The 17,318-nt window shown below is 41.8% G+C and overlaps 1 protein-coding gene across 4 annotated transcripts in view; it reads right to left on the reverse strand.

Moving 5' to 3' along the window:
- LOC311020060 (cell adhesion molecule DSCAM-like) overlaps positions 1–17,318 on the reverse strand; it is a 103,275-nt gene that overhangs the window by 13,630 nt on the left and 72,327 nt on the right. For 2 of the 4 annotated variants that reach the window (XM_084019855.1, XM_084019857.1), the window contains exons 12-24: positions 7,609–7,805; positions 7,369–7,465; positions 6,987–7,115; positions 6,713–6,880; positions 5,825–5,895; positions 5,204–5,447; positions 4,529–4,675; positions 3,505–3,660; positions 3,237–3,376; positions 2,880–3,033; positions 2,409–2,526; positions 2,157–2,323; positions 1,253–1,351 (exon numbers count right to left, since the gene is read on the reverse strand). In XM_084019855.1, coding sequence (XP_083875981.1) covers positions 1,253–1,351; positions 2,157–2,323; positions 2,409–2,526; positions 2,880–3,033; positions 3,237–3,376; positions 3,505–3,660; positions 4,529–4,675; positions 5,204–5,447; positions 5,825–5,895; positions 6,713–6,880; positions 6,987–7,115; positions 7,369–7,465; positions 7,609–7,805 — 1,887 coding nt within the window. The remainder of the gene's footprint in view (positions 1–1,252; positions 1,352–2,156; positions 2,324–2,408; positions 2,527–2,879; positions 3,034–3,236; positions 3,377–3,504; positions 3,661–4,528; positions 4,676–5,203; positions 5,448–5,824; positions 5,896–6,712; positions 6,881–6,986; positions 7,116–7,368; positions 7,466–7,608; positions 7,806–17,318) is intronic. The other 2 variants (XM_084019856.1, XM_084019858.1) reach the window with 1 other exon arrangement.

Below are 17,318 nucleotides of genomic sequence, written 5' to 3' on the forward strand. Positions count from 1 at the left end.
ATACTAAAGATCTATTCCACCCTGTGAGGCTGTAATTCACCAGGAGATAAAAGAAACATGAGAGACAACTTTTCTATTCTTAGAGTCACCAGAGGAAAGTTTATTGTTCCCTATGTTTCATTTCCCTGAAAAGTACTGATATCTTCTTTTGTAAACTATTTCTTATTTGGGTTATTCTATTCTATCGTATCTATTGCATTTATTGTCTATGTAGGTACAAAATAATTTCCCTGCATTGTGAATGATTGTGTATGTGACAAATCACCCTGATATGATTTAATCAAACATTTTCATCCGCTATAAACGGTCATTTTAAATCTCATATACAGCTCGTCATGTCAGCTTTCTTCAGCCTAACGCTTAAATATACTTTAGGAGGATGTACAGTCAAATTTTTTAAGTAATATTAGTGAAGCTAATGCAAAAATGCCTTAAACTTGCATTCTCTCTGATGGCCATCGAGAATGACCGAGATAATTACCTCGTTAACTCAGATAGCAAATGTTTTTTCCTCAAGTGAATACATTATGCTTCTATAGAAAAAAGCAAATAATCACATATATATCATAACATTAGTCAAGGTGACAACACGTAACTTGCATGCAAACACAAGTCTGACTGTCATAAAATTGTAGCTAAACTAACATATGGAAATCAAAGCCAATCATTTAAAGCTGCTTACATAAACACAGTCATTAGTTGTAATGGAATTAAATGAGTGTTAAACATGTGTAACGTGTTGACTTGTAGGTGGCACTAAAAATAATAAGTCAGAGATCATTAAGTCATTGAGTTGTAATAGTTGGCTGTCTAAAAATAGACAACGGTGAGCTCAGGTATGTGTGTGTTGGTGATGGATGATGCTGTGTGCAGGGAAGCAAAAACAAATATAACACAGGAGGCACCATGGACAGCTTGTACAGTGACTGCAGCTCCAAAGACAGGAGCAGATGATTAGGAGCAAAGATGAATCACCACAAATTGCCTCACAGTGATTGGGCTTTCTTTAAGATGGAGCACTTTAATCTTTCACATAAACAGACCTAATCTCCCCGCTGCTTTTTAATCTACCTTTTAGGACTCAAGTATTCAGGCCTGACCCCCAGATAATGAGAAACAGGAATGTTAGACCAGAGGAAAGGAGGAGCTGACGCTGGTTATCAAAAGGTGATGAAGGCAGGTGATTCTTTTTAGCACATTTCTGTACATCAGAGTGTGTGTATGTGTTCGTGTGCAAGTGTGTCGCTCTCACCTCTGATGGAGCTCCCTCCGTTGTCTCCAGGTATCCATGACAATGTTATGGATGTGGTGGTCGTCTTGGTAACTGTGAGGCGTGGCTGGTCAGGAGGGACTGAGGACAAACAAAGTTTAAGTTATGTTTAGTATTCCTATTAAACTGCTTCATGACTTTCAGAGCCTAATATTTAACGAGCAACTCGTGCGTTGTGTTGATTCAGCGATATCTGGTTTTCGTTTTTGGAAACTTTGTCTCATCCAGAGAAAGTCCCAAATGGGGTTGTGAGCCTGTCAAACGGCCTGAAGGGAATGCACAGCAGACCATATGGGCAGGTCGATTCTTACTTTAATCTAGTTACAATCATATATTTTTCTGAAAATATAATGACTTCTCAGACACGTTGTGTTATGTTTTGAAAGTACATGAGCTGGATTATTGCTGAAACACCAATGAGCAATTAAAGTCCAGGAGTTTATGAAATGAATTAATGTATCATTGAGGTGAATAGTTGCATTTAAAGAGGTTTCGTCCCCAGAAAGACCAGTAATTGAGGGATAACTAGAATAACTGACATAATTAAATGAGAGAAGTTGATCTACCGGAGAATACATACTTGAAAACAATGTTGCATGCATGAGAGCCTTCCTGCATTATATTCCATTATATTTGTTATCTGGTGCTTGCCTTTTAAGTCATTTACACCATAAATTGAGGCGGGAAATTCACCAGAATGCAGGAAATGAAGTTTGATGCTTCACATTTCCTCCAGGAGGACCCCAGGACCCCCACTTACTGTCTACCCCCCAACAAAGCCCATGCTCTTTCCAAGCCGACGTCTGTAAAACTGGCTGTGTGGTTATAGAAATGTGTCCCCGGTGCAACGTCATGGCTCTTTAGTGTGCGCTCTACAGCTACTTGCCTTGGACCTGCAGGTTGAGTGTGATCTCATCTGACCCCCAGTTGTTGCTGGCCACACAGCTGTAGTTCCCAGAATCCTCTGCTTTCACCGTGCGGATGATGAAGCTGCCGTTGCCATGGACACTACGCCGACCATCCACCAGGACGGGTGTAGGAGTACCATTGGTACTGGAGACAGAGGGACAGAGTATAGAATTGTTTAACTACAAGCGGACGTTTGAGAACGCTACACGTTTGTTTGTGAGCGCCTTACTTTCCCTTGAGCCACTTGATGGTCGGAGGAGGGTCTCCAACAGCCTTGCATGGTAAAACAATATCCTTCATCCAGGGAGTGGTCACTGTCCCATTGAAGGTCAGAATCCTGGCTGGGGCTAAAACACACAAAAAAAACGTTGTTGATGATCTAAATAAATTACACTTTTCATCAACAGGCTTACAAACCCCTTACTTTAAACTGATTTACACACATTCTTGTCTCTGTTGTCAGTTATCATCTTCATAACATTGCATCTTGACTTGTGAATTATGTATTTTGTACCTTACTGTAAAGCAATAGTATTATCACACATTTAACAACTGTATTAATATGTTTCACACAGAAGAAAATATATCAAGCATTAACATTTTGTCCTATTCAATAATGAAACATGTACTTATTATTAATGATGCTTTCATATGAATAATATAATATTATAGTTGGGCCAGCTTTATGAGGGTGGTGTACCTTTGGCCAGAGGCTCCACTGTGATTTTCTCGCTGTTGTTGCCGTGACCCGCGGCCGTCACAGCCACCACCCAGATGCTGTACTGTCTGTTTCGAGCCAGATTGGGGATCCTGTAGAAATACGCATCTGGAGACGCCTCAAACTCGCTCATCACCTGTAAAATGGAGAGAGAGGAGAGGTTCATGTATCATCGGGCAGCAACAGTTAACGTCCAGAGAAATCTTGCTTGCTTTCCATCACATACAGTCTGAGTCACAGCTTCATGCAGCAGCATTACACATTTAAACGTTCGCTGGACTGGCTATAATTAACTGAAAGGTGAATTAAATCACTGACAGTGCTTTGGTATACAAATGCTATTACCATCGGATGCAGGTTAGAGCAGAAAACGATGTATTTCCTGATGATGCCGTTTAGTTTGAGCGGAGGCAGCCAGGAGACAAACACCACGGAGCTGCTGGAGGCTGCAGCCTTAACCCCTGCTGGAGGACCAGGAACTGGGGAAGGAGAGGACAGTGTCGGGCTTAGAGGAGTCGAGATAAACAAATGTCTGTTTGACATTTCCCAGTAGCAACTCCACCATGAAAGTAAGAATTATGAAAATGATGACTCCAGTGAATCATACCATCCTCTTTAGTGCGGACGTAGATCTGTTCACTGCGGACACCATCTCCAGCGTTGGTGAAGGCTAAGACCTGGATGCTGTAGTTGGTGTACTTCTCCAAGCCGTCCAGTTCCAAAGACGGCTGATTGGTGGTCACGTTCCTGATTTCTCCCAGTTCTGACACAGGAGACGAGAGACATTGATCAGCCTGGGTACGAACAATGGGTCAACACTACAGTGGTGTGGTGCAGCTTAGTCTGCTTATCGTGAAGACTATTATCAACAACAGTCAAATCAGCATTCAGGTATCCAAATATGAGTTACCTGCAATGAAAGCTAAAATTTAACTCCAGCCTTTTTGGAGAATAAATTGAATGAATGTACAGATATAACGGAAGCAGTCTTCTGTATAATTAAATATTATAACCAACAAAAACTAAAAAACTAAACAAAACCAAACAGGTATTGATGGATTTTACTTTTCATTACTGCTTTGAGTCCTCTCTCCTCTCCTCTACTCTCTTGCTGTCACTCAGTGCTGAGGCAATAGGCCTCACTGAGTTATTGCATTGTAAATTATTGATGGAGACCAGAAAGACTGCAGGGTTTGATAGCTGCCGGGTATAAAATCAAGAGAAAACAGCCCAGGATTGTATTTTCACTGTTGTTCAGCATCAGAATAAATTTCATGTTTGTCAATTAAAATGTAGATCTAAATGTATCCTGTAAGAGGAAACATATTGATGGAAATTAAAACTTGATGATAGCATATACAGTAGATGGAATGAATGTTGGTCATTTATCAGTAAATACCTGTTTATCTAAATTTAGATTCAAGATTTTGAAAAATTATGTGAAGGAAACACGAGAATTATCCAAGTTGCACCACCCCACCAAATCTCAACAGCAGGTAACAGCTTAGCAACAACACCACAGCTCCCCCTGGTGGAGGAACAAGCAACAGCAATAATGACAAATGAGGTGGTGCATGGACTTAGATGGCAGGTAACCTGCATTGATTGTTTGGGTATGTTGATGTTAATACCTCCGTCAGGCAGGTTGGCCCAGTAGATGACTCTGTATCCCTGCAGGTTGCCATTGAGAGCCTCTCTGGGCAAAGGCATCCAAGACAGAGAGATGACCTCTGGGGACTTCGCCACGGCCAGGACGTTTTCAGGAGGCCGAGATGGCACTAGCAGAGAGACAAGGGGGGAAACAGGAAGGCTTGATGGAGGCTTATAATAATAATAATAATACATAGGTTTTATATAGCGCTTTTCTAGGTACCCAAAGACCCTTATGGGCTGGTAATACTGTTTGTGCAGGTACCCTCATGTAGGCAATTCACAAACGATTAGATAAATACATAGTTGGACTACAATGAAACAGCACTCAAATTTCTTGTCTTGAGAGAACTAAATCTCACAATAACCAAAGAAGACATGTTTTATGTTTATTGAGAGTAGCGGTGTTTGATGTTCAAAACAAAAACATAAACAATCAACAAGGAGGATCTTTGCATTTTGTGAAATCAGCCTACATGTCCTCTTTAATCAGAGACTTTGATAGAATAGTGCTGAATATCAAATATCTGTCTGTCTGATTACATTTTACAGATGTCCACTAGAGGGAAGCCTTTTCACAAGAATATGTGAGAGCTTTGTTAAGATCCCTCTAAAAGGCTGATGTAGCAACACCCCCACCCCCACCACCTCCTTACCATCCTCCAGGGTTTTGGTGACAACTTGCTGTGAGGACGGCCCGGTGCCGGCCCGGTTAGCAGCCTGCACCACCACACTGTACTGAGTGAACTTCTTCAGGTTGTCCAGCACGATGCTCTCTGTGGTGTCTCCCGTGGTGTCCAGACTGATGATGATGAACTGGTGGCTCCCACCAGGGCTGTACTCCCTGTAGCCCACCTGGAAGCCGCGGATCACACCGTTCTGCAGGTGCTTCTGGGGAGGCTGCAAGATGAGGACCAGGATGAGGACCAGAATGAGGACCAGGATGAGGATCAGGGTGAGGAGAGGAAACGGGTAGAAGCTGTGCTGACTTTAACATAAACTATTCAAACATTAAATATGAAATCTGAAACAGGACATTAATATATTGGATTTTTTACGCAAGGTAAAGCAGCTTGTCTTGATCTGTTGCAAATTAAATATCATTATTCATTCATTCTGTCAATTTCATATAATTATAAAAAAACCAGGACCAAATAAATATCTTATACTACTACTACTACTACTTATGAATTTATCATAAAATTATATATTTCTTTGTTTCTTGAATCCTTTTTATTCATAATATCTATTCCAGTACTCCAAGGTGTGGACGTTACCTTCCAGGACACTTTGATGCTCTGTGGGGAGGTGGGCTCCAGATTCACATCCTGTGGCGGGCCGTCAGGAGCTGTAAATAAAGCACACCATATAACATGCATGCTTGTGTCTTAATGGAAGAGAAACGATCCCATTCACTTGTCCTAGATGGTGCTGTTGAGTTAAGAATGTGTTTCCCTTCATGCTCTTTTTCATCCAAGTACCTTGCAGTTTCCACCTGAACTTGATAATTAAAAAAAACTTCATCAACTTTAACCTCTAAAATAATGTGAGAAAGGATACATGTTTTATTTAATTTGAAGTTCATGCCTTTATTTTAGCAATGAATCCAGTAAAATGGGGCATTTTAATGTGCTGGTATGCCTACAGGGGGATCATTAGAGGCAATAGAAGATAAGTGAACACTGATAGAGCTGACTCAAAGCAACAGTGAACTGATCTGTTTCCCCAGATATAAAGGATGATGGCCTTCATTTCAAACAACCATAAAACAATTATGTGCAAGATGACTCAACAGGTTTGAGGACATACACACTAAAGATGAGGAGTGTCTTTTCCAGCTAGCACTTGGAACGGAGTGTCATTCCTCCACAGAGCCAAGTTAAAATATTAAAATGAATCACGGTGACAGTGTCGAGGTAATAATAGCCAAATTAACAATTTCAAATCGATTGATATGGAGAGAGGGGGGGTTTATTTCATGGTCTACAAAAAATAATAGTAGCTGCCCCAGAGTTACATAACTTACATTATTCCTGTTTGTTTTGATGCTTTTCAGTAGCAAAGCTATTTTTGAGCAAAGAATATGATGAGTTTTACACTCAAATCAGGTAAAACTGTGAAAAATGCATTAAAAATGCCGCATGCTTCACGGGAAGCTCAGTTACCCGCTTCGTCGGTAGTGATGGTGAGCTCGTTGCTAGGGTTGCTGTTGCCGATGATGTTCTTGGCGACCATGCGGATGTTGTAAGTGGAGGAAGGGTGGAGGTCGATGATGGTGGCCTGGTTGAGCTGCGGCGACACATCTTTGGTTACCTGGGCTGAGAGCCACGACGCTAGGAGGAACATAGATGGAGAAGAGATTGTTTCTTGTTCCCAGTGAAGCAACGTTGCAGTAATTATAACACATTATAGGAGCAATATTCTTCAACTTGTGTCTACCTGATTTGTTCTTGCATTCGATGTCATATCCTGTTATGGGGCTGTTGCCGTCAAAGCCCATGGTCCAGCGGAGAGCTATGGTCCTGTCTTTAACCTCCCGGATCTCCACCTCTGGAGGATCAGGTGGTTCTGTGGAATAAAACAGCTTAGCATTCTCGTGGTTCTGAAAGCGGGCAGCATGGTAGACCAGGAGCAGACGCATCCTTCCTCACTCAGTCTGTGATTTCCCCAGCGAGAGATTATGGGCAGGACTGCACTGGGCAGGAGTCGCACTGTGCAGCGATTAAATTAATGAATTAAGTAATAAACGATAGAAAACTTTACTACACCTGGAGGGAATTCTTCCCCCGAACAGCCGCAGTGAAACCGTGAGGTGACTTACCTTGCACCGTTAGCTGAATGATGCCTCGGTCTTCACCGAAGGAGTTGATGGCATGACAGGAGAAGAAACCGGAGTCCTCACGGACGGTCGGCATGATCTACACAGAGACACAGCATATGCAGCGCAGGGAGGCAGTTCAGTGATCCTTCACTTATGTCATCTGAAGGCACACAAGATTTCTTCTTCTTCCCTAGAGTAAAAATGTTGTGAGCTTCGATGGAACACGTCTGCGTGACTCACCACCAGCGTCGAGACGACTTCATCGGCCACCTCTTTGACGGTGACCACGTAGCGGCTGGTCTCCGGGTTGATGATGCGTTCTTCTTTCTCCCAGCGCACCATGATGGGTTTCTCCCCGTGAGCGATGCAGCTCATCTTCTTCTCCTCGCCCTGCGTGGCCAGGGTGGTGTTGGGGTAGGAAGTGATCATGGCCGGGACTGGATGGACGGGACGGGAGGGGAAGAGAGAGCAGGAAGAGTAAGAAAAGTAAACAAGGAGCATTTCTTTGTCATTTTTATCCACATTTGCTGGTGAAAATGTTTCTACAGTAACAATAAACAGCATGGGTCCCCTCCCACCAAGGACCACTTTGGGAATTGCTTTCATAATGCCACGTGTAAATCTTTTTATTCCAACAAAACAAGAAACGCAATTACATTTAGGGAACACAGTGCATATGCATCCTCTAACTGTGTCTGTCTTATACTGAGAAAACTCCTCTTTTCTCTTTTTCTCTGACAATTATTGCAACCATTCAAACGCTCCAGGGACGATCGGGAACTCACGTTTGAGTCTACCTGTCTCCCAGAATACTTAGAGACTGAAACGGAGCCCTGCAGGTGAGGCGGCGCTGCTTTGATAATGATAATGCTTTCGGAGGATGAGGCAGAGTAACGGTAAAGTGGTGACTCCTGACTGAACTCCCATTGGTTTGAGCGTGGAGCCGGTCTGGCTCTACGCCGTAACACACACCAGGCTCATTAACAACACATCCAGGCTGTGTGTGTGTGTGTGTGTGTGTGTGTGTGTGTGTGTGTGGCGTGAACGTCTCTCACTTGGACTCATCACAGTCTGTACTCGCACTGTTCTCGTACTCACGCTTTCTTTCATTCTGTCTTTTTTCTCCCGATCACTCGCAGAGACTTTCAGGTTTTTTTCACCGTATAATGATCTCTAGTGAAGCTCCTGAATTGGAATCATCGAGATTAACTTCACGCAGTTTGAGGAGACTGACTGAATATGTTAATCTTCATCAATCTGGATGAGCTCAATTATCACTGCAGTTGTTAAAATGCAAGGTGAAACAATTTAAAAGTTCTGACTGCTGCCGGTTGTGTGATGCTTATAAACTGGACACAATCAAAGTGAAAGCCCACTAACATTTAATGGGATCTATCCCTAGCTCCATGCAAGGAAGGCAACGTCTTTATTCATCTGTGTGCAACAATTAGCCTCTAAATTACACAAGAAGGAGACGTTAAATTCTTGTACGTTACTGTCTTAATTTAAGGTCCTGGTCTTTGCAAATGAAGAGACAACTGCAGTTCAACTAAAAAAACAACCTAAAACCTAAAAAATCAGCTGCATGTTGACCGTCTGAAGGTACAGCTCTTTAATCAATCAATGTTTTTTTTACAAATGTATTATGCAATTCTTTTGTTAATAACATCATAGCCAAAATAGAATCTTCAAATCACTTTTTCAAAGATATTATTGACGACTAATAAATTCCATAATACTACGACAGCGTTTTTGGCCACTTGGGGGCAGTATAACCAAGTTTTAAACACAGCACTGACATATTATCAACCTATAAATTCAGTATGGCAAACTATGGAGCAACATCTTCATTCATTTGATGTTGTGATTGTGTCCACTTGATACATGTTGAGTCCAATATATGATATGGTTTGGTCTTTACCAGCTCCTTAGGGGAATCTCTGTCTCCTCAGCTGCTAAGTGCTCCACTTTGTTTGGTCTTTTAATGCTTTAAAATGAGTGGCTCCTTTTACATTAGACAAATACATCATAAAAATGAATTGATGTTGATCACCAGTAAGTTCCTCTTCATTTAGGCCAGTGTTAAGTACCATCTCAGAAGGTTTATAGCTCATGCCAACATGTGCAGTGTCATTAAAGAGGAGCGTAGTGGCGGCTACATGTGGCAGTGATTGTGTGGTCGAGGTCGGAGGCCCTCTCCTCCAAGAGGAGATGCAGTACGTGTGTTTGAGTCTGTGTGTGAATGTCTGTACGCTCTCGGATAACGTGTCCGTGTGTTAAACTGTGCGTGCATGTATGAATGTGTGTGCATGGGAGCGGCGGCGTCTGGGGGAGCTAAGTGGGCGAGCACCGAGAGAGCAGACACGACTTGTGCTCATGACACATCTCCGCCACACTACACGATGGAGAAGAGAGAGAGTGCATGTACCCCTGCAGCGCTAACTATGATCCCTCTCCCTCGCTCGCTCCCTCCATCTCCCTCCATCTCCCTCCTCAGGCTCCCACCAGGACAGCGATGATTTAATGATGAGAGAGACCACTTTGATTATTCATACGCAGCAGACAAGTCCGCTGGCCGTGCTGTTGTCTCACACAGACACACACGCATTGGGATATATGCGGACATGCACGGATAATAGCAGACACACACACACACATTCACAAATACACAAAGACAGCAATACTGGCCTTGCACAGGCGTAAAGTATGCAAGTGTACAAACTGGGCAAGATTGAGAAAAAACATAGGGATGCATATGCAAAAAACAAGCAATGGCCCACACAAATAACCATGAACACCATTTAGAAATATGCCCGTGCCTCCCGACACACACTTTCCCCCTGGGTCAAATAGTAGATAACTTTGTAATCATTTGTTTGGGCTTCATACAGGCGCCAGTCTGCTCATACTAGGAGTATAATCACAAGTCAATTAAAGTACTTGAAGCTATAATGAATCTTTATTATACTGTGCTGGTGTGTTAAACTGCACCCGTTCTGCAGCACAAGCAGGCTGAACAATCGCTCAGACGGTTTCCTGCTATGTTGTTATTATTTTAGTAGAGTATACGTATCTACATTCTACAATATGTGTGCAGGTTCTTATTCGAGCCGGAATGCTTCTGTGGTTATTATTAAGTCTGATTCTGGTGTTTCAACAAGTCTAAGAGAGAGTGCAGGACTTCTGACAATGTGTTTAGTGGTGAAAACCTCAGATACACGCCTATGTTTAAAGAAGAATTTAGTTGAATCAAAATGGTGCCATTTGCTATATATTCTCCTTGAAGAGGCAAAACCATCTCATTCATGTTTTTCTTTTTGGGTAAGGTCAGTAGAAATATATAACAAAAATAAATACTGCAAACAAAATGATATAAACTCTTAATTATCTGTTATATTCTTTGGTATTTTAATCTTCTTCTTCTCCATCTTTATATGACATAAAGATATGCAATGATGAGTAATATGTATGTTGATGTTGTCCAATGTCTAGTCTCTATTTGATAATGTGACATACGATATATGGGAGCTCATTCTGATAGCTTTCTCTTCAACCTCTCTACGTTCTCAACACAATAAGCAACTCATTTAACTGTAAAAATACATTGTTGGTAAAATATATATGCCTAATGGTGTGTGTGCGTAGCTAAAACATGTCTTTACACTGACACCAGTATATATCTGTGATATCTGACGATAGCATCAACCATGTTTGTTTCATTGCTGTCTCTAACTTATATAAGTGTACTATGAATTGAAATCAAGAGTGAACTCACAAACACATGAACACGTACACACAGGCTCCTTCAGCCTTTTCTGACTCTTTCCCCTTCTTTGATGCAGCCGACACAAATCAAAAGCGGGTGCTACTGTGTGTGTGTGTGTGTGTGTGTGTGTATGTGTTGGGTGCACACCCGAGGCCCGCGTGCTTGTGTTTGCCTACGTGCACGCTCAGCCCCCGCCCACCCCCGACATGATGAAATGTGTCAGACTTGGGACTGCCAACGTTTAAACCTCATCTCTTATTCACTCGCAGCCCCTCCCTCTCCCTCGCTCCCCACGCCATCATCCCCTTTCCCACTGCCCCCGCGCAGGAAATCGCTGATTTATTTTGCATAGCAACTATGAATTTTAAGTGAGTCCTATTAAAAGAGTCTTCTCAGCCCCTTCTCTAAATGTTATTGCTCCTTAACTGGGGCTATTTTCTCCATCTAAATCTGCGGCCTTGGCAGCGCGAGTTAACGCCGGCGAAGCTCGTGTTTGCTCAAAGAGAGAGAGAGAGGGCACCATGTGACAGCAGGCAAGACTCAGTGTGTGTGTGTTTGTCTGTGTGTGTGTGTGTGTGTACATGTTTCTGTATGAAAGCATGTGCACATGTTTTCTATATGAATATATATATAAGAATGGTGTTAAATCTGTCTTATATACATTATATATATATATATATATATATGTGTGTGTGTGTATATGTGTGTGTTTATACATGTGAATGAAACATGCTAAATGTTTAATATTCAAGGTCGCTGCCACTTGATGTCGACTGCGGCGTTTTAAATGTTCCACAATGGTCACCGATCCCGTTGGTGCCTCAGAGGCCCGAGCCGAGGGGAGGCTGCTCGCTGGCTTCCTCCACATCTCATCTCTATGCATCGACCGTGCAGCGCTCGCAGGGCCCCCAGGCTAAAAGGGCTAAACCTATTCTTTTTGATAGCCCATAATTGCTCGGTTGATGTATATTTTTTAATATCCAGCGATATTACAGGAGGCTGGCAATAAAACACGGGCGGGTAGAGGAGAAAGGGGAGACGAGGGAGAAAAAGAACACTTGCGAGGGTGGAGAGGGAGAAAAAGGAGGGGAACAAAGAAAGAAAGAAAGGTGCAGACGGGGGGTGAGGGATGAACAGTGTGGATGAGGCTTCAGCTGAGAACTATGGGTAACATGTTGTAGAATAAAACCAGAAGCACCATCTGAGCCAACGGTGGCCTTGAACACCATCTTTGCCTTGGTGGAGACTTATTTCAGGGAGAGGACATTAATAGTTAAGTATTTGATGTGCGATCATTCGTCCCTAGCTTGCTAATTTAGCTAAAGTTGACTCCATTATAGTTTAAAACGCTATCTCTGTTTGGTTTTTTAATGCTTTGTGTACATTAAAAGGTGTCTTGACTGGCAACATGTGAGCCTGCAGTCATACAAGCAGTATAATGCTTTAATATTTAGCCAATGCAAACTAGACAGCCAGGCATGCCAATCTTTCAGAGAGTAGATAAACCTACTGTTTAATCCATTCCTTACACTTTTTCTCCCCTATTTTGATTTCAGAGGATAGAGAAAAAGACACAAGCCTGCAACTATATAAGCCAAGCAGGATTCACTATGTTGACATTGTGATTAACAGCAAAAGATACACAGAGACTCACGAAGGAGCAGCGAAGATGATGTAGAATGATTTTAATGTATGAATCAAATATTCAGCTGGGATTAACACCAGAGTGATTTAATGAAGCTAAAAAAAAAAGAGGAAATGTAAATGGAAAATAAATGTAGGCTTTGTTGTACGCAATGGGAGATTTAAACACGCAGCTGCCGGCAAATGAACGAGGGTATAAAGTAAAAAAAATAATGTGATATTTATCTTTTTAATCTTTCTCATATGGCTGGAGATGTAAGAAACAAAGACAGCCAGAGAGTGCAAATAAAGCAGAGAAACATGCAGACTGCTCTTCCCTTGAGCCCCATCGTCTGCTTCTAATTGAAGTATTGACGGATTTAAATGAGGCTGAAATGCACTCAAGAGTTTCAGCAGCTCATAACACACACACACACACACACACACACACACACACACACACACACACACACACACACACACACACACACGTTGCATGCAAGCAGAATCATTTAAATATTTGAAATAATCAAATCGACATCACAATCATACTGTATGCTTAAAAATGAAAATAAACACAAACACTAAATTGATGCGATCGTGTCGGTGACTACAAGCACACTAATGGTCTCAGTTATTCAAACCACTCGTGCGAGTAAGTACACATTTACAGGAAGCATCTTGAGCGGACAAGTACAGTTTTGGGGGTTTAAAGGGCATGAAATGTGATCTGCTGATGAGCATGCGGCTGAGCCGGCACGTAATCACCGAGCAGCCGACGGCAGGAAGGACGGCACACAGGCCCAAAGATCTTACAGCTGCTTCCTGTGATGTGAATTATTCCAGCTGTGAAGATGACACGTGGATGCTAACGGAATCATAAATGACTTGGGAGGTTTGAAATGACGCTGCAAGAGAAGTGGAATTCAGGAGTAAACGAACAGAGAGTAAAAAGAGACTCGTCTTCACATGTGGTTAATCCCCATTCAGTGTTGCTGATGATTGTTAGCTGCAGCATCACTGGATCTGGAGAGGAGCCTTTCTCCACCTTCCTAAACTACATATGCACAATAAACTTAGTCAAATATGTGTATTATCGTGAATACTTATGGCCATGATAATCTCAAAGTGAAAATCTGACAATATGACAGCAAAAGATGACTAAATTTGCAGGAGATTTACTGTAAGAAATGTTATTTTATATCATTTGCAGTATTTTGCAATACATTTTGCAAGGTTGCAAGAAAAGCAAATAAACTCATAGATGACTACAAAATGGAATATTGTAATTGTTAACATTTAATTAAATTTAACAATTTAGCAGCAGGTGTTCTTAGAAGGGACAGTGTGTAACGTTTTGAGGAATTTATTAGCTAAAATCAATATCTTCATTCATAAATATGTCCTCATAAGTGTATAATTACCTCTGCCAATAATCTTAATTTATTATCTGTATTTACATTGGACGGGTAAGTCATCAGGAGGCCATGTCGTTCCGCCATTTTGAAAACAATAACCGCAGAGGAGGGACATACACACCTAAACGCGATTTTGTTCAGAGCCAGCATGAATGAAAGGAGATCACATCAGCTTCCAGAGCGGACAGTGACTTTTACAAGTTTTTCATCCGTCCATGATGCATCCATCCCGGGGACCGGTGCGCCCACGTCCCACCGGAGAGCGACTTTTACCGAGCTTTGTTATCTCCCCGAGGTGGACGTCCCGGACACGACCTCTTGCCTTTACAGTCAGTGTTGTAGAGCAATATAAGCGCTTTAGTCACATTCATTTGTGTTAGCTGATGCTATAGGCTATGACAGTAATGGAAGGCTACCAAAAATAAACCAATATGAACATGGCAACATAAATCACTATCTTGCTTGAGGAGTAATTCTTATACATGTTCACACAGGTTTAAAATATCAACCTCATCACCTGAAAAGTACTGGTGAAGTGGTATTGGGTGACATTGTCATAGCTTCTTGGTATATAACGGCTACCGTAGTTGCAACCGGCATTTGAAAAAGCGAGGAGCTAGAGAGATTTATGTGACAATGTCTCTTTAAATGAACAAAATAACATTGTAAAATGTACATATAGTGCCACATTTAATGATATAAACAGGTTATAAATAAATAAAATAATGTATTGTTATTATTTATGTGGGGAAAGTTAGATAAAATGTCATTTTTTTCCCAGAAATAATGTAAGAACTAGATAAAATAACATGCCAGGATCAATCCAATTGCCTATTTCTTGTGGGTTCCTAGTAGAAGAGGAGGCTATGTTATGTATTGTGGTAAATGTTGTACAGCAGGAAGAAGACACATGAGAGAGCAATTAACTGACCATCAATTAACTATAGTTTTGGGTTTAATATCCTACTCTGCTTCTTGTGTACACATCCGTGTTCAATTTGTGGGAAGAAAAAAATATATAATTTGAACGAATACATACAACTCAATTCATTTTCATGTAGTTACTAGAAGAAGAAAAAAAGTTAAATAATCTTAAGGGGTTATACAAATAATAAAAGCTGTAAATAATGTTAAAGTTCATGTTAATGAAACTACTCGCTATGAGAAGTAAGCTTACATTATTTAGCACTAAAGCCGTCAAAATTCACTTTGATGGAGTCGAGTACAGCATGAAACTGAAGCCTGGAGCAACAGTAGAGTGCTTTCGGTAGGTCAAACCTCTCTCTCTCTCTCTCTCACACACACACACACACACACACACACACACACACACACACACACACACACACACACACACACACACACACACACACACACACACACACACACACACACACACACACACACACACTCTATTGCTCTCCTCTGTGGTAGACGATACAACTGACTACAAAGAGAAATTAAACCTGCGATCAGGGTGGGAATTTCACGACGGCAACGACATCCCACTTTGGCCTTGATGCCCTGTGAAAAAATGTTCAATTTACGGCCAAGGTTGCCTTAGTGCCCCTGTCAAAGTCCCAGTGTAAACAGCGCTAGAGATGCGTGGTGGGCTTTTATGGAATTACAGCCACTCTAGTGTGCACAGTAGGCTAGTCGCATGTCTGTGGATCAGAGCTCACACCACGAGTCTGAAACCCCAGCCCGACCCCGTGTCCTACACAGTCATCAACAATATGTTCAGTCATAAAACGGCTCGATAGCGGGGGGGAGATCAGCGTTGAACACCGAGCGATAATGAGAGGGAGTTCAGACGTAGCTACGTCATGTCCACATTACCTACCCGTGTATGTGCTCGTGCATCTTTATATATATAAAGATTTCATAGAGAATGTTTTATTGCTTTCAAATAGTAATTCCTTTGTAAGATGTTATTTAAAAAAAATCCAATGTAACATTAACTTAATATTGGTATTAAAAATAGTTTAATAGATAATTCATGTTTTGTTATGAATTAGGATGTTATGGTATTAATCTGAAAGGTAAAACCATCTCATTTTACTCAATGGCCTTTGTGCTCTGTCATGTGGCCTTGGTGCCCCTAAAAAAATGAAAGTGAAGGCCAAATGGGCTTGCCCCTACAACAAAGCACCACTGCTCTTTCTATTACGACCTCTTAAAGTGACCAAAGGACCTCCTGGACCCGAAACTCAAAGGTTTGAAGGGAAGGAGAAGATTGGATAACTGACCCATATCATCTCACTCATCTGTTTTTGGTGAGTCTTTTGTTTGAATCTGAAGGACTCATATTCAAATCATGGAGTTCAGTAGATCAAAAGCATTTTGCCGTTCCAAATGATTTGATGGATTTCTGAGTTACACAGTATATGCTTAAGCACACTGTATCCTTTCCTTTAGTTGAAGTCATTTTATCAAAAAAGGATGCTTTGTGTTTGGAGTTAGATATGCTAATGGGAGTTGAGTCTACTGGAGCTGCAGCCACAGTGTTTGCTCTGCTTGGTGGAAAATGGAAGAACAAAAGGTTAGCACAGCCATAGGTCAACCTGCTGCATAGCAACGGGGCACTACAGTCAGCAAACTGACCTATGAAAACACAGGGAGCATGCTCGTCTCCGAGCCTGCCGCTGCAGCGCTGACGGCTTCACGCAGCAGCCGATCCCAATCTCGTACACGGCGAGGCTTAATTACAGTGACACACCAATGTCCCGGCATGCTAGCTGATGATAACAGCGGCTGATTTATCCAGAACGCTGTTATTTTGACTTCGCGTTCTCCAGAGAGGTCAGGGTCAGTTACAGCTTCACATCAAACACCCTCTTTTACACATTTGTGTATGAGACTTTGGGCTGGTGAGGGGAGAGAAGGAAGAAGACATAGAGAGAGGGCTGCCCATCATATATATATATATATATATATGTACTACAGGTACAGGTACTAAGAAGTACTAAGGTTGGTTTTTGTTGTCTCGCCCAATGAGGAAGTCAGCATCCTGACACCTTGAATGCTTTGCTGAACTTATAGTATAAACTTATAGTATTAACTTAACGAGTGTTTTTATTGAGCTGAAGCTCATCACAAGCTGTTTTGGCCAGTGAGATGCTGTTCTCCGTGGTTTATGACAA

Source organism: Eutrigla gurnardus (genome assembly GCF_963514095.1).
Source record: "Eutrigla gurnardus genome assembly, chromosome: 10".
NCBI lineage: Eukaryota > Metazoa > Chordata > Actinopteri > Perciformes > Triglidae > Eutrigla > Eutrigla gurnardus.